General features: G+C 40.9%; 3 protein-coding genes across 3 annotated transcripts in view; 2 read left to right on the top strand and 1 right to left on the bottom strand.

The window, feature by feature from the left end:
• The window catches only part of LOC6051147 (homeobox protein unc-4), a 364,275-nt gene that overhangs the window by 113,304 nt on the left and 231,950 nt on the right, over positions 1–19,021 (top strand). The window lies entirely within an intron of this gene.
• Positions 1,093–2,193, bottom strand: LOC119769036. Its single transcript, XM_038260919.1, has 2 exons — positions 1,579–2,193; positions 1,093–1,524 (listed from the first exon to the last, which is right to left on the bottom strand). Exons 1-2 carry the CDS (start codon positions 2,191–2,193, stop codon positions 1,093–1,095), a joined length of 1,047 nt encoding a protein of 348 aa, XP_038116847.1.
• Positions 7,547–8,542, top strand: LOC6049964. The gene is made up of 3 exons (XM_001866613.2): positions 7,547–7,783; positions 7,853–8,249; positions 8,305–8,542. Exons 2-3 carry the CDS (start codon positions 7,989–7,991, stop codon positions 8,515–8,517), a joined length of 474 nt encoding a protein of 157 aa, XP_001866648.2. The 5' UTR covers positions 7,547–7,783; positions 7,853–7,988; the 3' UTR covers positions 8,518–8,542.

The raw sequence follows: 19,021 nt of genomic DNA, 5'->3' as shown, positions 1-19,021 counted from the left end.
TTCTTTTCTTCCGCGCGAAACAACGACGCAGGCCACACACGATCGAAGCAGGCCTTGCCTCGCAAAGAGCAACGACGAGACTGGCCAGCTTCTTTAAAATCACTTTTTTCTTCTTTTCTTCCGCGCGAAACAACGACGCAGGCCAAACACGATCGAATCAGGCCTTGCCTCGCAAAGAGCAACGGCGAGACTGACCAGCTTCTTTCAAATCACTTTCTTCTTCTTTTCTCCCGCGCGAAACAACGACGCAGGCCAAACACGATCGAAGCAGGCCTTGCCTCGCAAAGAGCAACGGCGAGACTGGCCAGCTTCTTTCAAATCACTTTTTTCTTCTTTTCTTCCGCGCGAAACAACGACGCAGGCCAAACACGATCGAAGCAGGCCTTGCCTCGCAAAGAGCAACGGCGAGACTGGCCAGCTTCTTTCAAATCACTTTTTTCTTCTTTTCTTCCGCGCGAAACAACGACGCAGGCCAAACACGATCGAAGCAGGCCTTGCCTCGCAAAGAGCAACGGCGAGACTGGCCAGCTTCTTTCAAATCACTTTTTTCTTCTTTTCTTCCGCGCGAAACAACGACGCAGGCCAAACACGATCGAAGCAGGCCTTGCCTCGCAAAGAGCAACGGCGAGACTGGCCAGCTTCTTTCAAATCACTTTTTTCTTTTCTTCCGCGCGAAACAACGACGCAGGCCAAACACGATCGAAGCAGGCCTTGCCTCGCAAAGAGCAACGACGAGACTCGGGAAAAGATTGAAAAAAAGTAAAGCAAAAACTCGTATTTTTCGACATAAAAGCTACCGGGAAAGTGGAAACAAGGTTTTAAAGGCCAAATCGATACATTAACTTGTTTATTGGACCACAGACCATCATTTAATGGTAAAGGTTATTTGAAATTTTAAAATTTTCCATTTTTTCTAAGCAGATTTTGTGAAATTGACGAAAAAACTGACTTTTTCAAAAAAATGCCCAGGGAACGTGGTAAACGATATTTCCGAAAGTTTTCATGTATGAGAGAGTTGTTTCTAACATGATTTTCTATCATTTGAGAACTGAGCACATTGAATTCCTCGACTTCGTGTTTTTTTGGGACACGCTAATATACAAACTCATCCACCACCTCATATCTTTCTCCATCTATTTCCACCTCCAAAACACCATCACCTGCACTGCCACGCGCTCTGCCAGCAACCAGATACTTGGTCTTGGCAGTGTTGATGGTCAGTCCGATCTTCGCAGCTTCCCGCTTGAAAGGGACGAACGCCTCCTCCACTGAACGACGGTCGATACCAATGATGTCGATGTCGTCAGCGTATCCAAGCAGCATGTGCGATCTAGTGATGAGTGTTCCGTTTCTATGCACGCCTACCCTTCGAGCAGCACCTTCCAACGCTATGATGAACAGTAAGTTCGAGAGAGCATCGCCCTGCTTCAATCCATCCAACGTAACGAAAGCTTCAGATGTCTCGTTAGCTATTCGCACGCTTGATTTTGCTCCGTCGAGCGTTGCACGAATCAGTCTTATTAGCTAAGCCGGAAAGCCGTGTTCTTGCATAATTTTCCAAAGTTCATTTCTTTTGACTGAATCGTACGCCGCTTTGAAGTCGATGAACAAATGGTGTGTTTGCAGGTTGTACTTCCGGAACTTGTCAAGGATTTGTCGCAGAGTGAACATCTGGTCCGTTGTTGACCGACCCGCTCGAAAACCGCACTGGTATTCGCCGACAAAGGTCTCGGTCAACGGTCTCAGCTTGCTCCACAGGATTCGGGATAGTACTTTGTACGCTGAGTTGAGGATTGTGATGCCTCGATAGTTGGCACAATCGAGTCTTTGCCCTTTCTTGTAGATTGGGGTGATGAGCCCGTCTAACCAGTTGGTCGGAAGCTGTTCTTCGCACCAAATTCGCTGGACGATTTGGCGCAGAATCTCGATCATCCGCGCGCTCCCGTGCTTGAAAAGTTCGGCCGGAAGTCCGTCCTTTCCCGCGGATTTCGCGTTCTTAAGCTCCTTTACGGCTTTTTCCACGTCCTCCAACGTAGGCGGGTCCACAGCTATTCCATCATCCTCAACGTTCATCCTGTCCTCAACGACTCCCTCTCGCATCTCACCGTTCAGCAGCTGTTGAAAGTGCTCCTTCCACCTGGCCGCTACCGCTGTCTTATCTGTCAACAGGTTACCTTCCCTGTCGTTGCACATAACAGGGGAAGGCGTCGCTTTCTTTCTTACACCGTTGACAGTTGCATAAAACCTCCGCTTATCGTTCGCATTGTACTGCACAGAAAAAAAAATGTAAAATTACACGACACTGAATTCATGTTTTTCATGTAAATAAGCTTAATTCAAAATTGAAATTCATCGTAAAGTGTTGAATCACACTTAAAGCGGGTTCATGTAAACTGAAATTCAACGTAATGCGTGTATCCCATGTAATTGCGTGTTTTGTTTTTGGCAAGTGACAAATTTGAAAACTTAAAAAACATGTAATCAAGTTTGTAATGTAAAAATTCTAATGTGTTTTGACAAAACAATGTAAATTTCAGTTGCATGATTGTTTGCCGATTGACAGCTGGCAAAAGGAATCAGTTAAATGTTGTTATTGTTTGGTGAGGAGTGAAGTGGAAAAGTTTCCGTACCAAATTTCGACGTTACAATGTCGGAGGACATTGTAAAAAGCAGTGCATCCTGCTCGTTAGTAATTCAAACATCAATCGGTAAAAACGGTAATCACTGATAGATTGCAAGCGTTGGGGACATTATTATGTCGTAAATTCAGGCAATTATCTTGTGGTTGGGATTTGATTTCAGGTTTCACCATTGCTTTGGCTGGTCTGCTAGCGGTGACCTTGTCTTGAACAGCATCTTCTCCAATTCCTTATCGGTGCTGTCCTGGGAGGTCCCTTGACGACAGTACCAGATGCATCTTAAGCACAGGTGAATCCGAAGATCCACGGTTGAAGTCTTCAAAGCTTTTTCGGCCACGGCACTTCATCGCCTGCGCATTTATAAAATGTTATCGGCAGCCGCGATCACTCGTCCCTTCCGGAGTAGATTCGTACCCCGTATCTGCTGGTAAATACTAATTTCTATTGATCAGTCCCGACGATTACGGTAGAAACCCGGCGACAGTTCAGTCCGGTCCTTGCTGTTTCCCTTGTGATAAAGAATTGAAATTTTATCAAAGCACTATGAATACAGATCAACACACTTCAAAACTTAGAATTAAAATTTTATAAATCTGAATTTCACAGGCAAAGCATAAACAAAGAAAGGTGACCAAAAAACATGACATTAAACTTCTAGCAAACACGCTGGAAATAAATTACTTACAATACTTACTCAAATTTGCCTACGTGCACGAAACTATAATTTTGATTCACCATATTTGTTGGTCGTTGGTCGACCGTCGACCACTCAAAAAAACATTCACGTTGATGTTACGTGAAAAGCTATGTGGTATTTTTCCACTAAAGTTTTCACGTAACTTCTACAAGATGACTCAAGTAGAAACGGAATTGACTTGGCCAGATCATTTCACATCGATTCTACGTGTTTCACACGTAAAAGCTAAATGAATCAATTGATGATTTCTACGTGTTTGTTTTAGCAAACGTTATATGATTTTTGTAGTAGTAGATTTCGGTTTTGCCTCACTTTATTTTATTTTTTCGAATAGAAATAAAAATGATGTTAGTTCAATTTGCACAAACTTGGTTTATTTTTCAATAAATGACAAACATTGTAAAGATCAGACTGTTAGAATATTCCGGAAACACCGTTTGCCGCTCGCAGAATCGTCGCCGATGGCCAGTGCCTTGTTCTTTACCTTCTACTAGGTTGTGTCGAAATTGGCCTTCACTCTTGTACTTGAGCACTAGGACGTTTGGGTTTAGTTAGCCGATTCTGCTTGCCTGGATGCACACGGGAACCCGTTTCAAGGCCAGGACGACGTTCGCAACGCATCCGGCCTGACTATCTGACCCTCGATCTGACCACCAGCGGGATGCCCAAGAACGAGTTGTGCAATCTAGACTCGAAATCCTCCGGAGAACACTCAGCTAAACCCGTTGGCCTTGTCCGTGCAATTTTCGGTGGCGTTGAGCACCACGGTAACACCGGCCGCTAAGGTTGAAACGGGCCAGAATTCCAGTGGCCGCTGGGAATAAGATGATTACTTCCAGAGGTCAGATTCTGCAAAAAAGAAAAAAAATAGCTGTAATTAAAATTAATCAAACTTAACTTAACTTACCATCTGTTCCATTTTAAAATAAATTTGGCGAGAACAACTCCAGTTGCAGGCCTTTGCCGTTCGCTATCAATTTTCATACTAAAATAATCACGTAGAAATTTGACAGAATGGCGCACTCCGAGTCTGGTTGATGTTACATTTCAAAACACATAAAAGCTACATGAATAAACCTAGTGGAAAAATACTATAAGGATTTCCACGTAACTTCAACGTGAACACATTTTTTGCCAGAACACTTTCACATTATTTTTACGTGTGTCACGTAAAACGGGCACTTGGAGGGGAAATTCGGGGTTACGTGATTTTTCACGTAGCATCTACGTGTGGATTTTTTTGAGTGACGAAAAAGTGACAGGAACGAAGAAGAGCAAAACAAAACAAGCAAAAAAATTTCGCGGTCTGCGGGAAATCATTGAAAATTGTTTTGTGCCCGCTCCTTCACCGCAACATCAGCAATTCCGTACTCGCTGCGTCAAGTTTTTCCGTGAAAAGTGTTAGTTTTGTGTCCGTCAAATCCGTCAGCGGGATCGCAGACATCCGGTGCGCCGGTTCGCTTTCAAACGGTAAGTACGACGAGATTGCATGCAGTGTAAAAAATGTATTGAAGTGTGAAAAATTGTGTTGGGTGCTTAGAATGAATGTGAATGAAAACGATGAAAATGGCCAAAAAAGTGCTTCCAAGCCTCGTAAAATAGAAACAGGATTCTACAAAATGTTTCAAATGATTATATTAATGAATCAAAAGTTTGAGAAAAAAAAAATGAATTAAAAGCTCATTAAATGAAAAATTTCAAAAGAAAAATCTAAAGTTTGTAAAGGTCCTATAAGCTGTAGGATTCTCTTTTTGTTTTAAGACCTTCTCAAATAACACTGTAAAAAATCTACTTTTTTGTTATTGTTCCCGTTCAGAAGGTTCTGGTTGTTGTTTTGGGTGACTCACAAACCGATATTTTTGGGCAGATTTTGAAAAGCAAACTGGAATGGCTAAACCTAATCACAAATTCTGTTATTTTCCAGATTGGGATGTCTCGTCATTTGCCAACAACGACAAATCTTCGCTGGGTTTGGTCTGGTTAGACAAACAGCTGGTTGAAGAATTCGGCGATGGCAATCACCTGCGACTTTGCCACAACTTTGCGCCTGCAAGAGATCGAACAGCCGGCCGAAAATGTGTTCTGTAAGCTCGATCAGCTGCAGGAACCAAAATCGTTTGTAATAATCGCTGTTAACGCAGACGATTTTGTGAAGAAGATCCACGCCACATCGGAAGTGTGCAAGTACATCTCCGATCACATGGCCACCTCGGAGGACAAGTTGAATCCCGAAACGTTCAACAACGTGGGGAAGATCGCTGATCTCGAAAATTATCGGCGCGGACGCAGATTTATGCTCGGCGATCGTAATCGATGCTGCCCACACCCAGACCAACATCGAGCAAGGTAAACTTTAGTGTGCGTGACCAAGCGAGTGCTCGAGGCAAAAGATGGTGGCCTTCTGAATCTAGATTTCGTAGAGAAGCTGCGAAAAAGTCAGAAAGCGGCGACCAATACAAAAATCTGGTTGCATCGTAGCAATCGTCCGTGACTAAATTGCATCGGATGAATCTTTAACTATTCCAAAGAGGTAACTGCACAGGTTTGTGTTCTCCTTGTCTCTTTCTTCAAATTTTTCTGTGATTTAAACTAACAATAATTATTCTATTTTAGCTGTCGAAGTTTATGCAACTATTGTATTTTCAAGCTGGAAGTGGTCGAAGTAGTAGCTGCCACAACGGTTCGACTCCGGAGGCATCAGTCGTCGGAGCAAATCTGCTATCAGGATTTTGAGTTTCGCAAGCGGCGCGAGGTCGCATGATCACAAACTTAATCGAGCTGGATCGACAGATGACATCAGATCCAGTAGAATAAGTTTGAACATCAGCACTCATGCATCTTTGTTTGATCAGAATATAGCAAGAGTAAGTTTTTGCTTTTTTTTCTAAACTTATCTGTAACTGAAGAGACTCACATGCTTGTGATTCCAAATTTAGTTCATATATTGCTCTGTTGAATCTGAATCTGCACAAAAATTATCAAATTCTTTGCCTCTACATAACTGTTTAAAATGGTTCACTTTAGTAAATAGTTGTCTAAAAGTGTACCTTCTAAGCTAAATAAACCAGCAAAAGAATTTGAAAATTACATCAGATTCAAGATTCAACGGAGCAAAAAAAATTTTAGCTTTGGTAAATTTACGTAGATTTCATCGGGAATTTACATGTTTTGGAACGATGTTTGTTCGGCACAATTACATCGGATGGCATTTAAATTTAAAATGAATTAGATGTAAATTTGCATCATTAATGACGTGCACTTTTGGTACATCATTAATGATGTAAATTTACCCGATTTTTTTTTTCTGTGTAGGCCGTTGTCATTCGTGCGAGGATGAAGGCTCTCCTTGCCGATGACAGGATGGAAGTAGGCTTCCCTTCCGACCTGCGCGTTTGCGTCTCCGATGACTATCTTCACGTCGTGTCTTGGGCACTCTCCATAGGTCTTGTCGAGACGCTCGTAGAAAGCGTCTTTATCGTCATCGGGCTTGTCGTTCGTCGGCGCGTAGATGTTGATCAGGCTGTAGTTGAAGAATTTGCCCTTTATTCTCAACACGCAGATCCGGTCATTCACCACCTTCCACTTGATGACTCGGTTCTTCTGATCCCCAATCACTACGAAACCGACTCCGTGCATCGCCTTTTCGCCGCCACTGTAGTAGATGTGGTACTTGAAAGAGGTGTTGGCGATGGGGTCCACCGCCGTGAATTCTCGCTCTCCATGACCGGGCCATCGAACTTCCTGGATGGCGGCCACATGCACGTTCAGCTTGTGCAGCTCCCGGGCAAGAAGGCCAGCACGTGCAGGATCTTGGAGAGTTCGAACGTTCCAAGTACCGAGTTTCCAATCGTTGTCCTTTTTACATCGCCTGGTCTGATGCCGATTTATCCGTCCTGAATTTCTTCTTTTGTTTTTCTGAGTTGGTGTTTCGCTTCGGTATGCCGCCTAACCAGGGCTGCGAATACCTAAGGGCTTTTGTTAATTTGATTATTATCCACCGGTGCCTACCGCGGTAAATGAAATACTTCATTTTGACATTTCCAGATACATTTTCGTGTAGCATGTTTTGTCACGCGGTGGGTACGTTCAGTGCTGCCGTTGTTGCAGCACCTTGTGAACGCTTCCCACAAACGTCAGTTTGACAAATAGAACTCAGTGAACGCACCCCAGAAATGTCAATGGTGAATGACAACTGTCAGTTTTATATCAAAGCAAATGTATTTCAATTTCTTCTTCTTGCGCGTTCAAATTCTTCAAAATTCTTGGGGTCGGACAGAAAGTTTTGCAACAAAGTGGAATCGGGGAAATCGTCGAGTTGTTCCTGCTGTAAGAGAGTTTTCGGGAAGTAAAGGATCGACGAAGATGATTCCTTCCGGCGACCAGTTTCTAGGCGATTAGAACCAGCACCATTGCGAGACACCGTGTGGATGTTCCGGAACAATTTGAGGTTTGTGGCCGTGAATTCTCATTCCAAAAAGGTTCTTTCCAACTATTTCCCATGTTTTGTGTTTTTCAGCAATTCAAGGAATGCGTGAGTGCTGGCGGAAATCACGGAGCAGGGGGAATCTGCGCAGCAGGAGGAAATTTGGCAAGTGGTGCTGGTGGATATTAATTGAGGAAAGTACGCCGACTGTCTCGTCCACCGCGTCCTCATGGCGGTCCTCACGGCGGTCCTCGACCTCGCCAAACCACCCGCACGAACCCCCGACGAACTCAGCCAGCTCGCCAACATCTGCAACGCGAAAAAGTACAACGCTAAGCTGGCCGGCGATTCCAGCTCGCTGCTCTACTTCAAAAACTACCTCAAGAAGGCCAAGAGCATGGAAACGACTGCCGCCGTCTCGGACATTGGCCAGCAGCTGCTCGAGCTGGTGCTGATCACCACCGGGCACGTCTGCAAAGTTAGCTACAAGGTATGCACCACCAACCTCCTTCAAACCAACCCCCCTTTACGCTTCACTATTTCAGCAACTCGCCAAGGTGTCGGGCTTTAAACTGACCGAGGACACCAAACCGTTCCGCCACTGTATGCTGCTGCCCAAGGACCGCAAGATCGGGCCCGCCTGGCTGCGGCTGTTTTCCAAGGTACGCGTCACCGTGCAACTGGTGAAGGAGGCGGTCACGGTGACGAGCGTGCTGCCGCCACTAGCGCAGATGCAGAGCAAGGAATCGTCGGTATAAGCGCGAGCGGCAGATTTCGGAAGTAGAAAAGGATCGATGAAGATGATTCCTTCCAGTTTCTAGGCTATTAAAGTCAGCACCAGTGCAAACAAGCCTGTTATTCCGGAACCACAATTGTGAACTATTTATATGTAAATGTACACGTTATAAAATTGTGAACAAAATTTGTTTAATATGCTTTTTTACCAGTTAGTTTTTATTTGACACTAAAATTTTTCGGGGGCTTTCATACGACCAAAGCGGCAATTTTGCATGATTAATTCTTTCAATAGCTTATATTTTTTCAAACGCAATTTTTCAAAATAGTAAAAAAGTAACAAAAATCTGAAAAAAACTTTTTTGAAAATGAAATTAAATAACTTGTTTATTTATATAGGGGAAATCTACCCATATTAATCCTAATAAGCGGTCGTGTTTGAATGATGCTGGATAATCTAGAGTCTCCCTTGAATTTTACTAAAACCAAGTACACCAACGAGTAGAGCAAGTTTTTGTGAACATTTCTGTTTATTTTCACTTTCACTAAAAGTTATTCTATTTCTTTACCAAGCATTTAACAAAAAAATTCCCAAGGGTATTCTAATCGAGGCGAATGCATTGGGCCACGCCCATTTTTCTAATATCGGCTTAGTTCTTTTTCTTCCAACACTCTGTCGAGTGTTGCCATTTGCGCTGACAGTTCAAACGAACACTCACGAAAAGTGGCATTTATAGGAAAGTTTCCTGGCATCGCTGGCTGTGCTGCTGGTGGTGTTGACGGCCAGCCTTTGTTCTTTTTTGCCTTCGTCTCTCGCTCGGTTTTCTTCAGCCTTCGATTTGAATGCAAAGTGAAAATTGAAACGTCAAACGACTTGGCGCGTTTGTTTTTTTGATGGCGCTTGCTAATTTATTACATATTTCGGGATTATTCTTCAAGTGAGTGACTAAGTAACGGTCAAAAGAACATGTTGCCGGTAGTTGGAAGCAATTTCATATCTTAAGCGCCGTGAAAAAGTAAGCGAAAGTGAAAAGTTAATTTTGGCGATATTCATTAAGCGTTTGAGGGATTCTCGTGTGTGTCACTGTGTGTGCCAACAAAATGATGAGAAGTGGTCTCGCAATATACAAATTATGATCAAAAGTGCATTAAATGTGATCTTTTTGGCCAGTTAGTGGCATACATTTGCGTGCCTACTCGAGGCGGTGCTGTTGCTGGTAAGTTTATAGCCCAAATAGTATTTTTGGAGCTTTAATCGAGCATCAAACTCTCCATATGACGAAGATAGGTGTTTGATTGGAAAGGGTAGATTTCCCCTAATGCATCGTTTTCAAGTTTCAGCCTTTTTGACCTTCTACTGCCCACATCTTGACCCAAATAATTTTTGAAATGGTTTATTTACATAGGTAGGAGGATATTTTGAGCAACTTTTATTTTACAAAATACTTACCATCTCTTGTTATATGATTTTTTAAACTAAATTTATTCAGATTTATTTATTGTTACATATATGCATCCAGGGTTGTTACGGACGGCGCGGATTTGCTGACTAATTTTGCTCAGGCGCGGATTTCGCGCGGATGGCAATTTTGATAAATAAATAGATAAATAGGTAGAATTACTTTCAAGTTATTAAGAAAAATATTATCAAGAATTACGAGAATTTGTTTTTTTTTTTTCAATTGAGTGCAATTTCATTTTTTTATTCATAGATTTTTTTCTGAAAATGTTTGTTTGTATTTTCTTAATACGAACCGTCGAAAAATTAAGATGAAGACTATATAGAGATTATTTTTTAAATGTATGGTTGATAATTTCTTAAATAAAATTATTACTACACTTCACCTCCGTGTACGCACGAGTGCAAGCAGCAGTCAAGTGCTCAGTGCTCCATCGTTTTTTCGAAATTTTTCGCCGTAATTTACCGTGATTCGCCGCGAGTTTGCTCCAACAGCATGCCAAGGGCCGGCCGTGGCCGTGGCAGTTCGAGTGCGGCCTCGAAAAACCCGCGAAGTTCGTCTACCGGCCGTGTGCAAAAAGGTAAACAAACCAACGCCGCGTCGTCCGCCATCGCGCCGGGGAGTGTGTGCGCCAAAGGATTTGACCCCAAGTTATTACACCCTAATTACCGTGTCCAGGGCCGCAGCCCTATAAGGCTCCGTTCAGCTACTTCCGGCAATCTGTCGACCGATGGCGCTTCAACATCCGCCAACATTCCCACTAGTAACAAGTTCGCGAGACTGAGTGACGAGGAAAGCAGCTACAACAACACCGACGGTAGCACTACCGACGACGACGACGACCATGGTCGTGCACGGAAGAAAGTGATTTCGCCAAAAAAAAGTAATTACTCCAAAGGAACGACGACCACCACCAATTTTCGTTTTGGACACGTTGGCGGACGATGTTGACGAGCAGCTGGAAGGCCTCGTGTACTGCCTCAAAATAGGTAAATCGTCAGTGCAAGTGTTCACGTTTGACCAGAAGAACTTCGACCTGGTTGTGGAGAAATTGAAGCGTAAAAGCTTCAAGTTCTACACATTCGACCCCGTGCAGAAGACAGCTGTTAAGGTCGTCTTGCAGGGGTATCAAGACCGCCCGATCTCCGTCCTCAAGGAGCACCTCTCGGGTGTCGGAATAACGCCGCGAGACATAAAAGTCCTCTCGCGGAAGACAACCGTCACAGGTACACACACACTGTACCTGTTGTACTTCGACCGCGGCACCGTCAAAATTCAAGACCTGCGGCGGACTAAGGCGTTGGACGGTTTTGGGTAAACTGGCGGTTTTACTCCAAAATCCGACGGACGCAGCGCAATGTCACCGTTGCCAGAAATTCGGCCACGGCTCGCGGAACTGCAACCTCCAGCCCCGCTGCGTGAAGTGCGGTGAGTCACACCTCTCGGAGGTGTGCGCACTGCCACGAAAGGCGGACTTGGGGGAAAACGCAGAACAAACCAAGCCGCGCGTAAAGTGCGCGAACTGCGGCGGTAACCATACCGGTAATTACCGCGGATGCGTCGCGCGCAAGTCCTACCTCGAGGAGCAGGAAAAGAGGAAGAAGAAAGCAGCAGCGTCCCACCCTCCTCAGCGAAGTACGAGTGCAGCCGTTCCTGCAGCTGGCCAGCGAACGGTTCCAGCGGACAACTCAGCGTTCCCTCCTGGCTGGGGGCGATCGTTTGCCAGCGTGGTCGCTGCCGGCAGCGGCAATGCGGCCCAGCAAGAAGTGATCGGGGAAGATCTCTTTACCCTGCCGGAGTTCTTTGCTCTCGCGGGGGAGATGATGACGCGGTTTCGGAGCTGCCGTAACAAGGCGGAGCAATTTCTAGCCCTCGGGGAATTAATGATTAAGCACATCTATAAAGGATAAAAAACTGTGATCTAGTTTTAAGCTTTCTCTATTTCTATCCCCTTTTCCTAGCAAGTTTAATAAGTTTTTTTCTTAATTTTTCTTACTCTTGGCAACACCTTTATTTACAAGCAATAACTGTTCCAAAATGGATTATGATGTAACACACAGCTGAAAGGAACTCCAAAACTCTGTTTTGTACCTCAAAAGAACTTATTGTATCTGATTATTCACCAATAAAACCGAATTTGAATTTGAATTTATTACTACACTTAACTCTTTTCTGAATACATTCGGCTCTGAATATGTAATTTCTTTTGAGTTTTGAGTAATGTTTTTTTACCTTATTTATTTTTAATGTTATAGTAGATATATTGAGATATATTCAATTTGCCTTTGAATTTTAGATGGGATTTACCCGTAGAAATATTTTTCTAAATTTAAACATTCTTGGCGAAAAATAAAATGATCAGAACATTCAAAAATCTATGCTCCATCATTCAAAATTCAAATTTCAAAAATTCGATACTTTTTTTTATATTTTAATAGCTTTTTTATCAATTTTTTTAAATTCAGATTAAAAAAATTTCGAATTTCTAAAACCGTAATTTAAAAAATCCGAAATTTCTAAATTCAGAATTTTGAAAATCTGAAATTCAAAACTCCAAAAAACAAAAAAAATCCAAATTAAAAAAAATCAAAATGAAAAATATCAAAATTGAAGACTAAAACATATTAAATTTAAGACAATTTTGAAAACAAAAAAATAAAAACGGAAATACAAAAATATCAAATCAAAAAAAAAAATCAAATTATTCGCTCTACAACATTGCCTTGGCGTTCTCGATTACGAGATTCCTACTCGAAACTAGGTATCCGAAGGTTTGATTGTTGAGGCAATTGCAAACCTCTTTTTACACCATAGATTTCATCCACCCCGGGATTCGAACTGACGACCTTTGGATTGTTAGTCCAACTGCCTACCAGCGACTCCACCGAGACAGGACCCAGGGAGACGACTCCTACACCTGGACTGAGCTAACGACCTAACCTCTAGGTTAGTCCGGGGCCAACATTTACTTCCCGTCCGACGGAAGGCGTGATCAGACAAATCTCGTCTCGAAAAATGCCACCGGGACCGTCTGGGATCGAACCCAGGCCGACTGGGTGAGAGACAACCACGCTTACCCCTACACCACGGTTCCAAATAATTCTTAAATTCATAAATTCTTAAATTCATAATTTCTTAAATTCTAAAATTCTTAAATTTTTTATTTCTTTTATTTTTAAATTATTAAACTCTTGAATTTCTAAATTCTTAAATCTAGTAATTTGTGATTCATAAATTCTCAAATTCTGATGTTCTTTGGCGATTGTCCACGCTCAATACAAAAAAGATTTTTTTTGTATGAAAATTTGTCCACGAAAGGAGGGAGGGGGGGGGGTTGGCATTTCCAAAAAAAAAGTGTCCACGTGGTTTATGAATGGTCCCTTCCACAGTTTTTTTATTTTTGATTTCCAAATGTTCAATTATTAAATGTTTTAAGAATTATAATTTCTATGAATTTTTGAACTGTTCAATTGTTTAATAATTAAATTTTTGATGATGATTTAAAAAAAATGATTTACTAAATTTTTACATTTAAATTATTTTTGGAATTATAGTTGGTGAGAATTTTTAATGTATAGAATTGTTAAATATTTGGTTTTTTATGTTCTTGGAATTTTAAAATTTTTGACATTTGAGCAGTTCTCTACGGAATCGGTCTTTTTTCTTTAATTTTAATTTTTGTATTTTTTAATCCGGCTGAAACTTTTTTGGTGCCTTCGGTATGCCCAAAGAAGTCATTTTGCATCATTAGTTTGTCCATATAATTTTCCATACAAATTTGGCAGCTGTCCATACAAAAATGATATGTGAAAATTCAAAAATCTGTATCTTTTGAAGGAATTTTTTGATCGATTTGGTGTCTTCGGCAAAGTTGTAGGTATGGATATGGACTACACTAAAAAAAAATTATACACGGTAAAAAAAATTTGGTGATTTTTAATTTAACTTTTTGTCACTAAAACTTGATTTGCAAAAAAACACTATTTTTATTTTTTGATATGTTTTAGAGGACATAAAATGCCAACTTTTCAGAAATTTCCAGAATGGGCAAAAAATCTTTGACCGAGTTATGATTTTTTGAATCAATACAGATTTTTTCAAAAAATCGAAATATTGATTTTCGAAAATTTAAAATCAAGACTAACATTTCAAATGGGCGTTATATTGAATGTTTGGCCCGTTTGAAATGTTAGTCTTGATTTAAAATTTTTGAAAATATTTTTTTCGAAAAGATCGGAAAATTTCACGAATGTTTCATATATTAACATTGTAAATCGGACCTATAGTTGCTGAAATATCGACATTAGAAAATGGTGGGTTATTTGGGTGAGACTTAGAAAACATCAATTTTCCTGTTTTTTAACCTTTGCATGGCAATATCTCAGCAAATATGGGTCGTATCAACAAAGTTCAATAAAGCAAAATATAGAGAATTTTCTCAGCTTTCCAAAAATATTTTTTTCAAAGTTGGGCAAACATGGGCACTAATTTTAAAAAATGAAAAACTGCGACTATTTTCAAAAAAGTTACCTAAAATTGGTTATAACTTGAAAACGGTGCACTTTATAAAAAATTCACTAAAGTACTTTATGATTCCAAATTCAATTTTACATCGAAAAATGAAGTTGAAAAATTTTTGCGATCAATATTTCGATTTTTTGAAAAAATCTGTATTGATTCAAAAAATCATAACTCGGTCAAAGATTTTTTGCCCATTCTGGAAATTTCTGAAAAGTTGGCATTTTATGTCCTCTAAAACATATCAAAAAATAAAAATAGTGTTTTTTTGCAAATCAAGTTTTAGTGACAAAAAGTTAAATTAAAAATCACCAAATTTTTTTTTTACCGTGTATAATTTTTTTTCAGTGTAGTCCATATCCATACCTATAACTTTGCACATATCATTTTTGTATGGACAGCTGCCAAATTTGTATGGAAAATTATATGGACAAACTAATGATGCAAAATGGCTTCTTTGGGCATACCGAAGGCACCAAAAAAGTTTCAGCCGGATTAAAAAATACAGAAAAAATCGAATGACCGAAATCTCAGAGAATTGCTCATTTTGTTTTTATTTAATTTTTGATATTTTACTTTTAAATTTTTTGATTTGTAAAATAATTCCAAATTTTAATATTTTGGATTATTTAGATGTCTGATGCTTTGAATTTGTGATTTATTGGTTTTTTGTTGATTACTGTTTATTTACTCTTATTTTTTTTAATTTCAAATAATAGATTTTTAAAATATGTATTTTTATTTTTGAACTTCTTATTCCTTTTCTGAGTTTCTGTATTTATGTGTTGCCAAATTTAAGAGTTTGTAATCCACTTAATTTAAAAAAAAATCTACCAGAAAATTTGGACTTTTCCTTTGGTTTACTTAATTTCCGCCTTTTAATCAAGATTCTGCATTTGAGTTTCGGTTATATTATTTATTATTATATCAAGTACAAAATTATCCATTCATTTGTAAATTTCAATCGCATTCACATAAGCAATTTCAAATTATTTGATTATTTTTTTCTATTAAAACATATTGCAAACAAGCATAGTGTCAAACGCCACTTTTCCGTTTCTGTTTTTTATCAGCTGCGTACTGCTTAAGAAAAATCTTTTAGGGGACCATCCATAAACCACGTGGACACTTTTTTGGGAATCTGTTACCCCCTCCCCCCCCCCTCGTGGACAATTGTCCATACAAAAAAAAACTTTTTTGTATGAATACACAATAAACACAATAAACAATAAAAATAATTACACACAGCTCAAAATTAAATTTAATAACTTTTTATCGCTTTTGGGCAGTTTTGAATTTTTGAACAACAGATCGGTGGTAGGCGTAACAGTTTCGGGTTTTTATTCACGAATTCATTGTTGTTTTTGCACATTTTGATAGTAGAATAACTGTAATAGTAATGTATAAAGCAGAGCAGATGAACATTTCAATTATTTTTTAATGTAACACGCCCCTAGAGCCGGTGCTCAAATTATTACTCCTGCTTGACCAGTTCGGTCTAACGAAAGGCGAAGTCATCTTCCGGGTGAGTAGTGGTCCGCTGGCGTTGGCGTCAAGTGAAATCAGCACCGAGTTGCCTGGCGGGTAGCGCTGATGAAGTGTTTCTTCCGTGAGCAACTTGACCTGGAAGCGGCCCGCCGCAAGAACAATTCTCATGATCGCCGCCATTGAGTTGTGCTGTATCAATCAGTCCACCTTGTTGATCTTGTAGATGTTCTGCTCCATCTTTTTATTGTTCGATCGCGCATGACCGATTCGACATTCCGTAAATCTGAAAGCAAATTGGAAATCTTCAATTCTGAGCAAAATAGCACAAAAAAACAACCTACTGTTCAGCATGCATAAATTGGATTCCAAGCTGGATAGAAGCTGGAAAAGTCATCGAATCGACCAAGAATGAGGGGTGAAGGGTTGTCGTGCACCTGGAGCCATTCCCGGACAAGTGGATGGCCGCACAACACCGGTCGCCAAGCAAACTTTGCGAGGAGCAGACAACTAGTGGCAACCGGATCGATTTTGGCTCGAACAAACACCTACTTGGACAGCGAGTTGGCATGCTGCACCCGGTACTCGATGATGCCCAGACAGGTGCCGAAGTTGGCCAGCAGATTCTCCGAGCCCAGCATCATCAGCTGGCTCGTGTGACTGTGGATGAGGGCCTTGAGCCAGCTAACAGCCGTTACGACACTGTAAACAAAACCAAAGTTTTCCTGTATAGCGGCATCTTTCAAGTGAACAAAATTAAAAACTTACTGCAGTTTTCTGCTGCATTAGCGTGAAAATCTCCCTCAGCAGCGCCGAAACGTATTGCTCCGGCTCGTTCATGCTGAACCCGTTGCGCCGATTTTCTGCGTCCTTACTGCAAAGTCCCTGCAGCAGCAAATGACCATGTTCTTCTGACTTATCCCGGAAGACTTCACCCTCTCCAGCCGGTCCCTCATCGGAATCTCCACCGTCTTGAGCGCCTTCTTGCCCGCATTGACCGGGTTCAAAAATTCCACCGACGCGCTGTCCACCGTCGGCGTTCGCACCTTGAGCTGCAACTTTTCCTGCTCCTTGCGCTGGAACGAGGCGGCCGGTTAGCGCACAATTACGACCTGCTTCTGACCTGGGAAGGCGGCCGACCACCTTGGAGCCGGGTTCTTTGGTATCCTGCGCAAAGCAAACTTTGCGAGCAACGGAAAACAACAAAACGAAAAATAACAAAACAAACAGCTGTCAAAAATCTACCGCTTTGGTGAGCTGCTGCACCAAGCTTTTTGTGTGGTGAGCCTGGTCAATGTTTTGGTGGAATTTCAGTAGAGAAATGTTTCATTTGAAATATTCTGAAATGTGTCATGAGACACCCGCGCGTCGCATGACGTATTTCAAGAAAATCCACCGCGGTTAACCGCACTCAAATTAACAAAAGCCCTCTAGTCTCGGGGTGGGGCTGCCACTTTGCAGCTTCCGGGACCCAGCTGTGGTTTTCTCTCGACACCGTAACGGGGGCTTTTGTCTCGAAGCTTAACGGTACAGCTACACCCTCCGAAGAGGGTGGAGCCCCCCCTACCCTGTCAGCATACTACCATAGTTCCCACCGGGGTTGGTTACCCGATCTCTCCAATGGTTACTAGTATCCCGGCCAGCGCCGCGGGGAGGCCAGGGTATCGGAGTTACTGAACAAGAGGCTAAAGGACCACTTGGTGGGTCTATTTTATACCTACGTTACTTGTAGTACCTATGGTACGCGTTGTCCAGTCGTTCGCTGACCATTCACTTACCATGACTGTGAAATCATCCGATAAGTCATCATCATCTACAACAGTCTCAGGTTTAGCTATTTTTCTTGTGGTGGGACACAGAATTTTCACCAAAGTGAACCTTTTGCTGCTAATAGACATGTGAAATTTATTAGTAATTTAATAAAAAAAATCTTAATTTCGGCTATAAACTTTGAAAAAGAACGTAAATAAATGTAATTATAATGAGGAAAGGAGAAATATCAATAATGCTACTTACCAAGCTTGCATTAATTTAACAATTACTTTTGGCAACACACTTTCACTGCATTTGATTAAATTTTTTCAACGTACTCCGATTCCTGAAAAAATATTTTGAGTTTAGCTTACCAGTTTATTGAGCAGTCGTATTGCAACAAAACTTTCAAGATAATAATTTTATTCTTTTATATATTTTATATATTCTTTTTTTAATATTTTACTTCATCTCTATTTTTTCATGTTGTCATGTATACGCATTTCTATGTATTTTATAATTGATGATTCTGAAAAAATAATGATTAATTAAGATTTTATCCGTCGTAAGCGTGAAGCTTTTTAATGATTCAGTTTTCTAACAAGAATCACATTAGATAAATAAACTAATACTTACTTAGATTAACCAAAATTTTGTTAAATTTGCCCGGGCTGCTCTATCCCTGAAGAGTTGGCCCGCATCTCCGTTCTACTGCCCTCTCTTTCCTACAAACATTCTTATAACGTGTTCAACTCACTCGCATCAGAGGTCCTCAAGGCGAAGGTCGTCCTCTTGCTCTTCATTATCACCTGCAAAGAAATCATCAACAAACCTAGTCACAGGGTGGCCACCTCGGGAAAAAACCGGGAAAACCGGGAAAAAACCGGGATTTTTATCCACCGGGAGAAAACCGGGAAAAACTCGGGAATTCGACTGACAAACCGGGAAAATATTTTAAGTTTAGTTAAAATTTGACAAATGCCTCTTTAATGTATTCAATATGTTCTTTTCTCAATTAGAATATTATTCCTGTTGTTCTAAATGAAGAATTCGCGAAATCTATGTTTGAATTTGTGTAATAGACTCATGCTTCTTGGTTATGGATGTTTTTTTTCTGTTGTATCCAATTATATTTTTACTTGGCGATTTTTTTTTTTAAATGAAGCAAAATGTTTCCTCTACCAGCGATTCTCAACCTGGGGTACATGTACCCCTCCTGGGGGTACCACGAGCGGTCTCGGAGGACAAACCCCGCAATGGCGGACATTTATCCCAAACAAAATATTTGAGAGAAAAAAATAACAAATTGCTT

This window comes from Culex quinquefasciatus, chromosome 3 (assembly GCF_015732765.1).
Source record: "Culex quinquefasciatus strain JHB chromosome 3, VPISU_Cqui_1.0_pri_paternal, whole genome shotgun sequence".
In the NCBI taxonomy this organism is placed as follows: Eukaryota; Metazoa; Arthropoda; class Insecta; order Diptera; family Culicidae; genus Culex; species Culex quinquefasciatus.
Note: the sequence above shows the minus strand (reverse complement) of the source record. Positions and strands in the feature narration are given on the sequence as shown.